Source organism: Coturnix japonica, unplaced genomic scaffold (assembly GCF_054131305.1).
Source record: "Coturnix japonica strain WE unplaced genomic scaffold, WE-NBRP24 Scf098, whole genome shotgun sequence".
In the NCBI taxonomy this organism is placed as follows: domain Eukaryota; kingdom Metazoa; phylum Chordata; class Aves; order Galliformes; family Phasianidae; genus Coturnix; species Coturnix japonica.
Window position 1 is genome coordinate 79,607 of NW_028189001.1, and position 14,401 is coordinate 94,007.

General features: G+C 55.0%; 1 protein-coding gene across 11 annotated transcripts in view; it reads left to right on the top strand.

The window, feature by feature from the left end:
- The window catches only part of ATP1A3 (ATPase Na+/K+ transporting subunit alpha 3), a 60,182-nt gene extending 46,186 nt beyond the window's left edge, over positions 1–13,996 (top strand). For 10 of the 11 annotated variants that reach the window (XM_085534758.1, XM_085534757.1, XM_085534760.1 and 7 more), the window contains 5 exons: positions 788–933; positions 2,143–2,273; positions 7,474–7,575; positions 10,555–10,646; positions 13,824–13,996. In XM_085534758.1, the coding sequence (XP_085390884.1) occupies positions 788–933; positions 2,143–2,273; positions 7,474–7,575; positions 10,555–10,646; positions 13,824–13,852 (500 nt within the window). In that variant the 3' untranslated portion in view covers positions 13,853–13,996. Of the gene's footprint in view, positions 1–787; positions 934–2,142; positions 2,274–7,473; positions 7,576–9,325; positions 9,444–10,554; positions 10,647–13,823 lie in introns of those variants that run through there. The other variant, XM_085534762.1, reaches the window with a different exon arrangement.
- The last annotated feature ends 405 nt before the right edge of the window (positions 13,997–14,401 follow it).

Below are 14,401 nucleotides of genomic sequence, written 5' to 3' on the forward strand. Positions count from 1 at the left end.
GCTGCCCCATAGCTGAGCACTGCCCCATAGCTGCCCCATAGCTGCCCCATAGCTGCCCCATAGCTGCCCCACTGATGCTGCTGCCCCATAGCTGCCCCATAGCTGCCCCATAGCTGAGCGCTGCCCCATAGCTGAGCACTGCCCCATAGCTGCCCCATAGCTGCCCCATAGCTGCCCCATAGCTGCCCCACTGATGCTGCTGCCCCATAGGGATGATCCAGTTCTTACCCCTGCCCCATAGCCGCCCCATAGCTGCCCCATAGCTGCCCCATAGCCGCCCCATAGCTGCCCCATAGCTGCCCCATAGCTGCCCCATAGCTGCCCCATAGCTGCCCCACTGATGCTGCTGCCCCATAGGGATGATCCAGTTCTTACCCCTGCCCCATAGCCGCCCCATAGCTGCCCCATAGCTGCCCCATAGCCGCCCCATAGCTGCCCCATAGCTGCCCCATAGCTGCCCCATAGCTGAGTGCTGCCCCATAGCTGCCCCATAGCTGCCCCATAGCCGCCCCATTGCTGCCCCATAGCTGCCCCATAGCTGCCCCATAGCTGCCCCACAGCTGCCCCATAGCTGCCCCATAGCTGCCCCACAGCTGCCCCATAGCTGCCCCATAGCTGCCCCACTGATGCTGCTGCCCCATAGGGATGATCCAGTTCTTACCCCTGCCCCATAGCTGCCCCATAGCTGCCCCATAGCCGCCCCATAGCTGCCCCATAGCTGCCCCATAGCTGAGCTCTGCCCCATAGCTGCCCCATAGCTGAGCCCTGCCCCATTGCTGCCCCATAGGGATGATCCAGGCGCTGGGCGGGTTCTTCTCGTACTTCGTGATCCTGGCAGAGAACGGTTTCCTGCCCTCGTGTCTGGTCGGGATCAGACTCAGCTGGGACGACAGGACGGTCAATGACCTGGAGGACTCCTATGGGCAGCAATGGGTATGTTAATTAACTCATTAATTAACTAATTAACTCATTAATTAACTCGTTAATGTTCATTATGGGGTCATTGATATTCTCTATGGGTCTCTTTGGGGGTCAGTTATTAATGGGATGAGGGGGACATAGAGGACCCCTATGGGCAGCAATGGGTACGTTAATTAGTGAATTAATTAACTAATTAACTCGTTAATTAACTCATTAATGTTCATTATGGGGTCATTGATATTCTCTATGGGGTCATGAAGTATCGGGGGTCAGTTATTAATGGGATGAGGGGGACATAGAGGACCCCTATGGGCAGCAATGGGTATGTTAATTAATGAATTAATTAACTAATTAATGTTAATTAGGGGTTATTAATTAATGGGGGGGGATGGAGGACTCCTATGTGAAGCAGTGGGCTCCCCTTTCTGGGGTCCCCCCCTTATCTGCCCCTATTATTTACCCCCTCATTAATTACCCCCCTTATTAATTATCCCCTCATTAATTACCCCTATTAATTACCCCCCCTATTAATTACCCCCCTCATTAATTACCCCCCATTATTTACCCCCCTCCATCAACCCCCCTATTAATTACCCCCCCATTTCCCCCCCCATTCACTCTTTATTTACCCCCCTAATACCCTCCCCATTAATTACCCCCATTAATTAATTACCCCCATTAATTAATTACCCCCCATTAATTACCCCCCCATTATTTACCCCCTCCATCAACCCCCATATTATTTACCCCCCCATTTGCTCCTTATTTACCCCCCTAATTACCCATCCCCATTAATGACCCCCCATTAATTACCCTCATTAATTAATTACCCTCATTAATTAATTACCCCCCTATTAATTACCCCCCTCATTAATTACCCCCCATTATTTACCCCCTCCATCAACCCCCCTATTAATTACCCCCCTATTTCCTCCCCCATTCACTCCTTATTTACCCCCCTAATACCCTCCCCATTAATGACCCCCCATTAATGACCCCCCATTAATTAATTACCCCCATTAATTAATTACCCCTATTAATTGCCCCCCCATTATTTACCCCCCTCCATCAACCCCCCTATTAATTACCCCCCTATTCCTCCCCCATTCACTCCTTATTTACCCCTCTAATACCCTCCCCATTAATGACCCCCCATTAATTACCCCCGTTAATTAATTACCCCCGTTAATTAATTACCCCCATTAATTAATTACCCCATAGACATACGAGCAGCGCAAGGTGGTGGAGTTCACGTGTCACACGGCGTTCTTCGTCAGCATCGTGGTGGTGCAATGGGCCGATCTGATCATATGTAAAACCAGGAGGAACTCGGTGTTCCAACAAGGAATGAAGTATGTGGGGCAATCTATGGGGCTCTATGGGGTGTCTATGGGGCTCTATGGGGTGTCTATGGGGAGATATGGGGAGATATGGGGGGATATGGGGTCCTAAGGGGGTTATATGGGGAGATATGGGGGGATATGGGGTCCTAAGGGGGTTATATGGGGGGATATGGGGTCCCTATGGGGCAGGGGGTGTCTATGGGGCTCTATGGGGTGTCTATGGGGTGTCTATGGGGCTCTATGGGGTGTCTATGGGGGGATATGGGGTCCTAAGGGGGATATAGGGGTGTCTATGGGGCTCTATGGGGTGTCTATGGGGTGTCTATGGGGCTCTATGGGGTGTCTATGGGGGGATATGGGGTCCTAAGGGGGATATAGGGGTGTCTATGGGGCTCTATGGGGTGTCTATGGGGAGATATGGGGGGATATGGGGTCCTAAGGGGGTTATATGGGAGGATATGAGGCTCTATGGGGTGTCTATGGAGCTCTATGGGGAGATATGGGGTGTCTATGGGGAGATATGGGGGGATATGGGGTGTCTATGGGGCTCTATGGGGTGTCTATGGGGCTCTATGGGGTGTCTATGGGGCTCTATGGGGCTCTATGGGGTGTCTATGGGGCTCTATGGGGAGATATGGGGTGTCTATGGGGCAGATATGGGGTCCTAAGGGGGTTATATGGGGGGATATGGGGGCTATATGGGAAGATATGGGGTCCTAAGGGGGTTATATGGGGGGATATGGGGCTCTATGGGGTGTCTATGGGGCTCTATGGGGCTCTATGGGGTGTCTATGGGGCTCTATGGGGTGTCTATGGGGAGATATGGGGGGATATGGGGTGTCTATGGGGCTCTATGGGGTGTCTATGGGGTGTCTATGGGGCTCTATGGGGTGTCTATGGGGAGATATGGGGGGATATGGGGTGTCTATGGGGCTCTATGGGGTGTCTATGGGGCTCTATGGGGCTCTATGGGGTGTCTATGGGGCTCTATGGGGCAGGGGGTGTCTATGGGGCTCTATGGGGTGTCTATGGGGGGATATGGGGGGATATGGGGTGTCTATGGGGCTCTATGGGGTGTCTATGGGGCAGATATGGGGTGTCTATGGGGGGATATGGGGTCCTAAGGGGGTTATATGGGGGGATATGAGGCTCTATGGGGTGTCTATGGGGCTCTATGGGGCTCTATGGGGTGTCTATGGGGCTCTATGGGGTGTCTATGGGGCAGATATGGGGTCCTAAGGGGGTTATATGGGGGGATATGTGGAGATATGTGGGGTCTATGGGGCTCTATGGGGTGTCTATGGGGCTCTATGGGGTGTCTATGGGGCTCTATGGGGCTCTATGGGGTGTCTATGGGGCTCTATGGGTGTCTATGGGGAGATATGGGGTGTCTATGGGGGATATAGGGGGATATGGGGTGTCTATGGGGCTCTATGGGGTGTCTATGGGGCGCTATGGGGTGTCTATGGGGCTCTATGGGGTGTCTATGGGGCTCTATGGGGTGTCTATGGGGAGATATGGGGGGATATGGGGTCCTAAGGGGGTTATATGGGGGGATATGGGGCTCTATGGGGCTCTATGGGGTGTCTATGGGGAGATATGGGGGGATATGGGGTGTCTATGGGACTCTATGGGGCTCTATGGGGTGTCTATGGGGCTCTATGGGGCTCTATGGGGTGTCTATGGGGCTCTATGGGGAGATATGGGGTGTCTATGGGGCAGATATGGGGTCCTAAGGGAGATATATGGGGGGATATGGGGTCCTAAGGGGGTTATATGGGGGGATATGGGGGTCTATGGGGTGTCTATGAGGCTCTATGGGGTGTCTATGGGGCTCTATGGGGCTCTATGGGGTGTCTATGGGGCTCTATGGGGTGTCTATGGGGAGATATGGGGGGATATGGGGTGTCTATGGGGCTCTATGGGGGATATGGGGGGATATGGGGTGTCTATGGGGTGTCTATGGGGCTCTATGGGGTGATATGGGGTGTCTATGGGGCAATCTATGGGGCAGGGGGTCCCTATGGGGCTCTAAGGGGTGTCTATGGGGCTCTATGGGGTGTCTATGGGGCGCTATGGGGTGTCTATGGGGCTCTATGGGGCGCTATGGGGTGTCTATGGGGCTCTATGGGGCGCTATGGGGTGTCTATGGGGCTCTATGGGGTCTCTATGGGGTGTCTATGGGGCTCTATGGGGTGTCTATGGGGCTCTATGGGGTGTCTATGGGGAGATATGGGGGGATATGGGGTGTCTATGGGGCTCTATGGGGAGATATGGGGTGTCTATGGGGCAGATATGGGGTCCTAAGGAGGTTATATGGGGGGATATGGGGTCCTAAGGGGGTTATATGGGGGGATATGGGGTCCTAAGGGGGATATAGGGGTGTCTATGGGGCTCTATGGGGCTCTATGGGGTGTCTATGGGGCTCTATGGGGTGTCTATGGGGCTCTATGGGGCTCTATGGGGCGCTATGGGGTGTCTATGGGGCTCTATGGGGCAGGGAGTCCCTATGGGGCTCTATGGGGTGTCTATGGGGCAGATATGGGGTGTCTATGGGGCTCTATGGGGTGTCTATGGGGGGATATGGGGTGTCTATGGGGCTCTATGGGGTGTCTATGGGGGGATATGGGGGGATATGGGGCTCTATGGGGCTCTATGGGGTGTCTATGGGGCTCTATGGGGAGATATGGGGGGATATGGGGTGTCTATGGGGCTCTATGGGGTGTCTATGGGGGGATATGGGGGGATATGGGGCTCTATGGGGCTCTATGGAGTGTCTATGGGGTGTCTATGGGGTGTCTATGGGGCTCTATGGGGTGTCTATGGGGCTCTATGGGGTGTCTATGGGGCTCTATGGGTGTCTATGGGGCTCTATGGGGTGTCTATGGGGCTCTATGGGGTGGTGCAATGGGCCGATCTGATCATATGTAAAACCAGGAGGAACTCGGTGTTCCAACAGGGAATGAAGTATGATATGGGATCTATGGGGCAATCTATGGGGCAGGGGGTCCCTATGGGGAGATATGGGGCAGGGAGTCCCTATGGTGCTCTATGGGGTGTCTATGGGGCTCTATGGGTGTCTATGGGGAGATATGGGGTGTCTATGGGGGATATAGGGGGATATGGGGGGCTCTATGGGGCTCTATGGGGTGTCTATGGGGGGATATGGGGTGTCTATGGGGCTCTATGGGTGTCTATGGGGAGATATGGGGTGTCTATGGGGGATATAGGGGGATATGGGGGGCTCTATGGGGCTCTATGGGGTGTCTATGGGGGGATATGGGGTGTCTATGGGGCTCTATGGGGTGTCTATGGGGAGATATGGGGGGATATGAGGCCCTAAGGGGGTTATATGGGGGGATATGGGGAGATATATGGGGTCTAGGGGGCTCTATGGGGTGTCTATGAGGCTCTCTGGGGCTCTATGGGGTGTCTATGGGGCTCTATGGGGCTCTATGGGGTGTCTATGGGGAGATATGGGGGGATATGGGGCTCTATGGGGCTCTATGGGGTGTCTATGGGGCTCTATGGGGTGTCTATGGGGTGTCTATGGGGCGCTATGGGGCTCTATGGGGTGGTGCAATGGGCCGATCTCATCATATGTAAAACAAGGAGGAACTCGGTGTTCCAACAGGGGATGAAGTGAGTTATGGGGTGTCTATGGGGCGCTATGGGGTGTCTATGGGGAGATATGGGGGGATATGGGGTCCTAAGGGGGTTATATGGGGGGATATGGGGCTCTATGGGGTGTCTATGGGGCTCTATGGGGTGTCTATGGGGCTCTATGGGGCTCTATGGGGTGTCTATGGGGCTCTATGGGGTGTCTATGGGGCAGATATGGGGTCCTAAGGGGGTTATATGGGGGGATATGTGGAGATATGTGGGGTCTATGGGGCTCTATGGGGCTCTATGGGGTGTCTATGGGGCTCTATGGGGCTCTATGGGGCTCTATGGGGTGGTGCAATGGGCCGATCTGATCATATGTAAAACAAGGAGGAATTCAGTGTTTCAACAGGGGATGAAGTATGAATCTATGGGGCAATCTATGGGGCAGGGGGTCTCTATGGGGCTCTATGGGGTGTCTATGGGGGCATATGGGGTCCTAAGGGGGTTATATGGGGGGATATGGGGTCCTAAGGGGGATATAGGGGTGTCTATGGGGCTCTATGGGGCTCTATGGGGTGTCTATGGGGCTCTATGGGGTGTCTATGGGGTGTCTATGGGGTGTCTATGGGGCTCTATGGGGTGTCTATGGGGCTCTATGGGTGTCTATGGGGTGTCTATGGGGCTCTATGGGGCTCTATGGGGTGTCTATGGGGCTCTATGGGGTGTCTATGGGGCTCTATGGGGTGTCTATGGGGCGATATGGGGTGTCTATGGGGTGTCTATGGGGTGTCTATGGGGCTCTATGGGGTGTCTATGGGGCTCTATGGGTGTCTATGGGGTGTCTATGGGGCTCTATGGGGTGTCTATGGGGTGTCTATGGGGCTCTGTGGGGCTCTATGGGGCTCTATGGGGTGTCTATGGGGTGTCTATGGGGCTCTATGGGGTGTCTATGGGGATCTATGGGGTGTCTATGGGGCTCTATGGGGTGTCTATGGGGTGTCTATGGGGCTCTATGGGGTGTCTATGGGGCTCTATGGGGCTCTATGGGGCTCTATGGCGGCATATGGGGCTCTATGGGGTGTCTATGGGGCGATATGGGGCTCTATGGGGGCATATGGGGCTCTATGGGGTGTCTATGGGGAGATATGGGGGGATATGGGGTGTCTATGGGGCTCTATGGGGTGTCTATGGGGGCTCTATGGGGTGTCTATGGGGCTCTATGGGGTGTCTATGGGTCTCTATGGGGCTCTATGGGGCTCTATGGGGTGTCTATGGGGCTCTATGGGGTGTCTATGGGGCTCTATGGGGCTCTATGGGGTGTCTATGGGGCTCTATGGGGCTCTATGGGGTGTCTATGGGGCTCTATGGGGCTCTATGGGGTGTCTATGGGGCTCTATGGGGTGTCTATGGGGCTCTATTGGTCATTATGGGATGGCAGCTCTGAGCATCACAACGGGACCTGAGGGGGGGGGGGGGTGGATTTAAGGAGTAAAATAACAGGGAATTTTGGGTTAAAAACAGCCGATTTTGGGTCTGAGGGGTGGGGTGGGGGTCTGATGACGTCATGAGGGTCTGATGACGTCACATCGGTGTCGTCCAATAGGAACAAGATCCTGATTTTTGGGCTGTTTGAGGAGACGGCGCTGGCCGCGTTCCTGTCCTACTGCCCCGGAATGGACGTGGCGCTGCGCATGTACCCGCTCAAGTACGTTATAAGGGGGGGGGGGGGGTGGGTTTGGGGGGGGGTCGTGGGGAGGGGGAGGTGTCTATGGGGATGGGACCATGTGGGGTGGGTAGGGGAGAGGGGGGGCTTCATGGTGGTGGTCGTTGTGGGGGGGTGGGATTTAAGGGGAGGGGGCTATGGGGCGGGTTATTAGAGTGGTCTTATATGGGCCCTGGGGGGGGGAGGGGGCATTTGGGGGGGGGTCGTGGGGAGGGGGAGGGGTCTATGGGGATGGGACCATGTGGGGGGGGTAGGGGAGAGGGGGGGCTACATGGTGGTGGTCGTTGTGGGGGGGTGGGATTTAAGGGGAGGGGGCTATGGGGGGGTTTATTAGAGGGGTTTATTAGGGGGGGAATTGGGGGATATGGGGGGGGAGGGGGGATTTGGGGGGGGGTCGTGGGGAGGGGGAGGGGTCTATGGGGATGGGACCATGTGGGGTGCGTAGGGGAGAGGGGGGGCTACATGGTGGTGGTCGTTGTGGGGGGGTGGGATTTAAGGGGAGGGGGCTATGGGGCGGGTTATTAGAGGGGTCTTATATGGGCCCTGGGGGGGGGAGGGGGGATTTGGGGGGGGTCGTGGGGAGGGGGAGGGGTCTATGGGGATGGGACCCTATGGGGCGGGTAGGGGAGAGGGGGGGCTTCATGGTGGTGGTCGTTGTGGGGGGGTGGGATTTAAGGGGTGGGAGATATAAGGGGGTTTATTGGGGGGGTTTTATGAAGGGTCTTAGGCAGGGAATGGGGGGGGAGGGGGGATTTGGGGGGGGGTCGTGGGGAGGGGGAGGTGTCTATGGGGATGGGACCATGTGGGGTGGGTAGGGGAGAGGGGGGGCTTCATGGTGGTGGTCGTTGTGGGGGGGTGGGATTTAAGGGGTGGGAGATATAAGGGGGTTTATTGGGGGGGTTTTATGAAGGGTCTTAGGCAGGGAATGGGGGGGGAGGGGGGATTTGGGGGGGGGTCGTGGGGAGGGGGAGGGGTCTATGGGGATGGGACCATGTGGGGCGGGTAGGGGAGAGGGGGGGCTACATGGTGGTGGTCGTTGTGGGGGGGTGGGATTTAAGGGGAGGGGGCTATGGGGCGGGTTAGTAGAGGGGTCTTATATGGACCCTGGGGGGGGGAGGGGGCATTTGGGGGGGGGTCGTGGGGAGGGGGAGGGGTCTGTGGGGATGGGACCATGTGGGGCGGGTAGGGGAGAGGGGGGGCTACATGGTCGTGGTCGTTGTGGGGGGGGTGGGATTTAAGGGGAGGGGGCTATGGGGTAGATTAGTAGAGGGGTCTTATATGGGCCCTGGGGGGGGGAGGGGGCATTTGGGGGGGGGTCGTGGGGAGGAGGAGGGGTCTATGGGGATGGGACCATATGGGGGGAGTAGGGGACAGGGGGGGCTACATGGTGGTGGTCGTTGTGGGGGGGTGGGATTTATGGGGGGGGAGATATAATGGGGTTTATTGGGGGGGAATTGGGGGATATGGGGGGGATTTGGGGGGGGGGGGTCTATAGGGATGGAACCATATGGGGAGGTCTCTATAGGGGGTCTCTATGGGGCAGGGTCTCTATAGGGGGGTCCCTATGGGGCAATGGGTCTCTATAGGGGGTCTCTATGGGGCAGGGTCTCTATAGGGGGGTCCCTATGGGGCAATGGGTCTCTATAGGGGGTCTCTATGGGGCAGGGTCTCTATAAGGGGTCCCTATGGATGAGACCCCCCCCCTAATTCCACCCCCCCCCTTTATTTAAAGGCCCAGCTGGTGGGTCTCTATGGGGCAGTGGGTCTCTATAAGGGGTCTCTATGGGGCAGTGGGTCCCTATAGGGGGTCTCTATGGGGCAATGGGTCTCTATAGGGGGTCTCTATGGGGCAGGGTCTCTATAGGGGGGTCCCTATAGGTCTCTATGGGGCAGGGTCCCTATGGATGGGACCCCCCCCCTAATTCCCCCCCCCCCTATTTAAAGGCCCAGCTGGTGGTTCTCTATGGGGCAGTGGGTCTCTATGGGGTTCCCTATAGGTCTCTATGGGGCAGGGTCCCTATAGGGGGTCCCTATGGATGGGACCCCCCCCCTAATTCCATCCCCCCCCCCATTTAAAGGCCCAGCTGGTGGTTCTCTATGGGGTTCCCTATAGGTCTCTATGGGGCACTGGGTCTCTATAGGGGGGTCTCTATGGGGCAGTGGGTTTCTATGGGGTTCCCTATAGGTCTCTATGGGGCAGGGTTTCTATAGGGGGGTCCCTATGGATGGGACCCCCCCCCTAATTCCATCCCCCCCCCTATTTAAAGGCCCAGCTGGTGGTTCTCTATGGGGCAGTGGGTCTCTATAGGGGGTTTCAATGGGCAGGGTCTCTATAGGGGGTCTCTATGGGGCAGTGGGTCTCTATAGGGGGTCTCTATGGGGCAGGGTCTCTATAGGGGGGTCCCTATGGATGAGACCCCCCCCCTAATTCCACCCCCCCCCCCCCTATTTAAAGGCCCAGCTGGTGGTTCTCTATGGGGCAGTGGGTCTCTATGGGGTTCCCTATAGGTCTCTATGGGGCAGTGGGTCTCTATGGGGTTCCCTATAGGTCTCTATGGGGCAGTGGGTCTCTATGGGGGTTCTCTATAGGTCTCTATGGGGCAGGGTCCCTATAGGGGGTCCCTATGGATGGGACCCCCCCCCCATTTAAAGGCCCAGCTGGTGGTTCTCTATGGGGCAATGGGTCTTTATAGGGGGGTCTCTATGGGGCAGGGTCTCTATAGGGGGTCCCTATAGGTCTCTATGGGGCAGGGTCCCTATGGATGAGACCCCCCCCCTAATTCCATCCCCCCCCCCATTTAAAGGCCCAGCTGGTGGTTCTCTATGGGACAGGCTCCCTATAGGGGGGTCCCTATGGGGCAGTGGGTCTCTATAGGGGGTCTCTATGGGGCAGGGTCTCTATAGGGGGTCCCTATGGATGAGACCCCCCCCCTAATTCCACCCCCCCCCCCCTATTTAAAGGCCCAGCTGGTGGTTCTGCGCCTTCCCGTACAGTTTCCTCATCTTCGTCTACGATGAGATCAGGAAACTCATCCTACGCCGGAACCCAGGAGGTGGGGAGGGGGCTTTAAAATGGGGAGGGGTCTCTACAATGGGGGGGGGGCGATTTTGGGGTGATTTGGGGCGATTTTGGGGTCTTTTTGGGGGTCTTTTTAGCCCCTATTCCCCATATATCCCTATTGATGGTCAATGGGAGAGAAGGGCTCCTTTTGGGGGGGGTTTAGGGGGTCTTTGGGGGGGGGTCTTTATAAAGAGGGGGGTCTTTAAAATGGGGGGGGTCTCTACAATGGGGGGGGGTCGATTTTGGGGTGATTTGGGGTGATTTTGGGGTCTTTTGGGGGGTCTTTTTTGCCCTATATCCCTATTGATGGTCAATGGGATAGAAAGGCTCATTTTGGGGGGGATTTGGGGGTCTTTTGGGGTCTTTGGGGGGGTCTTTAAAATGGGAAGGGGTCTCTACGATGGGGGGTCGATTTTGGGGTGATTTGGGCTGATTTTGGGGTCTTTTTGGGGGTCTTTTTAGCCCCTATTCCCCTATATCCCTATTGATGGTCAATGGGATAGAAGGGCTCATTTTGGGGGGGTTTAGGGGGTCTTTGGGGGGGTCTTTATAATGAGGGGGGTCTTTAAAATGGGGAGGGGTCTCTACAATGGGGGGGGGGGCGATTTTGGGGTGATTTGGGGCGATTTTGGGGTCTTTTTGGGGGTCTTTTTTGCCCCCATTCCCCATATATCTCTATTGATGGTCAATGGGATAGAAAGGCTCATTTTGGGGGGATTTGGGGGTCTTTTGGGGTCTTTGGGGGGGTCTTTAAAATGGGGAGGGGTCTCTACAATGGGGGGGGTGATTTTGGGGTGATTTGGGCGATTTTGGGGTCTTTTTGGGGGTCGTTTTTAGCCCTATATCCCTATTGATGGCCAATAGGAGATATAGGAGAGGAGGGCTCATTTTGGGGGGGGGTTTAGGGGGTCTTTGGGGGGGGGTCTTTATAATGGGGGGGTCTTTAAAATGGGGAGGGGTCTCTACAATGGGGGGGGTCGATTTTGGGGTGATTTGGGGCGATTTTGGGGTCTTTTTGGGGGTCTTTTTGGCCCCTATATCCCCATTGATGGCCAAGAGCATTTGGGGGGGGCTGGGGGGTCTTTAGGGGGGTTTTGGGGGGGGTCTTTATAATGGGGGGGCTTTAAAATGGGGAGGGGTCTTTACAATGGGGGGGGTCGATTTTGGGGTGATTTGGGGCGATTTTGGGGTCTTTTGGGGGGTCTTTTTAGCCCCTATTCCCTCTATATCCCTATTGATGGTCAATGGGAGAGAAGGGCTCATTTTGGGGGGATTTGGGGGTCTTTTGGGGTCTTTGGGGGGTCTTTAAAATGGGGAGGGGTCTCTACGATGGGGGGGGCGATTTTGGGGTGATTTGGGGCGATTTTGGGGTCTTTTTGGGGGGTCTTTTTAGCCCCTATATCCCCATTGATGGCCAATAGGAGATATAGGAGAGAAGGGCTCATTTTGGGGGGGGTTTAGGGGGTCTTTGGGGGGGGTCTTTATAATGAGGGGGGTCTTTATAATGGGGAGGGGTCTCTACGATGGGGGGGGTGATTTTGGGGTGATTTGGGGCGATTTTGGGGTCTTTTTAGGGGTCTTTTTTGCCCCTATATCCCCATTGATGGCCAAGAGCATTTGGGGGGGGGCTGGGGGGTCTTTTGGGGGGTTTTGGGGGGGGGTCTTTATAATGGGGGGGTCTTTAAAATGGGGAGGGGTCTCTACAATGGGGGGGGTCGATTTTGGGGTGATTTGGGGCGATTTTGGGGTATTTTGGGGGGTCTTTTTTGCCCTATATCCCTATTGATGGTCAATGAGGTTATAAAGGCTCATTTTGGGGGGGGTTTAGGGGGTCTTTGGGGGGGTCTCTATAATGGAGGGGGCTTTAAAATGGGGAGGGGTCTCTACAATGGGGGGGTCCATTTTGGGGAGATTTGGGGCGATTTTGGGGTCTTTTTAGGGGTCTTTTTTGCCCTTATATCCCCATTGATGGCCAAGAGCATTTGGGGGGAGCTGGGAGGTCTTTAGGGGGGTTTTGGGGGGGGGTCTCTATAATGGGGGGGTCTTTATAATGGGGGGGGTCTCTATGATGGCGGGGGGGTGATTTTGGGGTGATTTGGGGCGATTTTGGGGTCTTTTGGGGGGTCTTTTTTAGCCCTATATCCCTATTGATGGCCAATAGGAGATATAGGAGAGGAGGGCACATTTTGGGGGGGGTTTAGGGGGTCTTTGGGGGGGGTCTTTATAATGAGGGGGGGGCTTTAAAATGGGGGGGGTCTCTACAATGGGGGGTGGCGATTTTGGGGTGATTTGGGGCGATTTTGGGGTCTTTTTGAGGGTCTTTTTTTGCCCCTATATCCCCATTGATGGCCAATATGAGATATAGGAGAGAAGGGCTCATTTTGGGGGGGGGGGGGGGGGGGGGGTCTTTTGGGGCCGATTTTGGGGCAATTTGGGGCATTTTAGGGTATTTTTACCCCCGATCCTATTAGTGCTCGATCCCAGCTCTGAGTTTTGGGGTAAAACAAGTGGGATTTGGGGTTTTTTAGGGGCTTTTAGGGCTTTTCTGCCCCCTGTTTTGAACCCCATTGCTGGACCCATAAGCCCCATTTTGGGGTAAAATAGTGGGATTTTGGGGTTTCTTGCCTACATCCCTATAGGTTTTTTGGCAGCAGCTTTGAGTTTTGGGGCAAAAATGGGGGATTTTGGGGCTCTATATGGGGTTTTTTGTGGCCTTTTGGCCCCACATCCCCATTATTGGGCTCCATTTTGGGGTAAAATAGTGGGATTTTGGGGTTTCCTTCCCACATTTCTATAGGTTTTTGACATCAGCTTTGAGTTTTGGGGCAAAAATGGGGGATTTTGGGGCTCTATATGGGGTTTTTTGTGGCCATTTGGCCCCACATCCCCATTATTGGGCCCCATAAACCCCATTTTGGGGTAAAATAGTGGGATTTTGGGGTTTCCTTCCCACATTTCTATAGGTTTTTGACATCAGCTTTGAGTTTTGGGGCAAAATGGGGGATTTTGGGGCTCTATATGGGTTTTTTTGTGGCCTTTTGGCCCACATCCCCATTATTGGGCCCCATTTTGGGGTAAATTAGTGGGATTTTGGGGCTGTTTTGGGGTCTTTCTGGTCTCTTTAAGGACGACCCCAAAATCGCCTTTTTTCACCCATTTTCTCTTGCAGGTTGGGTGGAGAAGGAAACCTACTACTGAGACCCCCGACCCCATCGAGGACCCCCCCACATACAATAAGGACCCCCCCACAACGACCCCAAAAACCCCCTAATTGACCCCAAAACGTCGCCCCCCCCCCCCCCAACAAAAAACCCCAATAAATGGACCCAAAAAAAGGGAAAATGAGCCCAAAATGGACCCCCCCCCCCCACCACTTAGAATGGATTGACCCCAAAAGGGCCCATATTGACCCTAAATATGCCTGTATTGATCCCAAAAGGGCCCATATTGACCCCAAAAGGGCCATATAGACCCATATTGACCCTAAATAAGCCCATATAGACCCATATTGACCCTAAATAGGCCCATATTGACTCCAAAAGGGCCATATAGACCCATATTGACCATAAATGGGCCCATATTGACCCATATAGACCCCAAAAGTGCCATATAGACCATAAATGGACCCATATAGACCCTATTGACCCCAAATAGGCCCATATTGACCCTAAATGGCCCATATTGACCCCAAAAGGGCCATATAGACACATATAGACCCTAAATAAGCCCATATTGACCCCAAAAGGG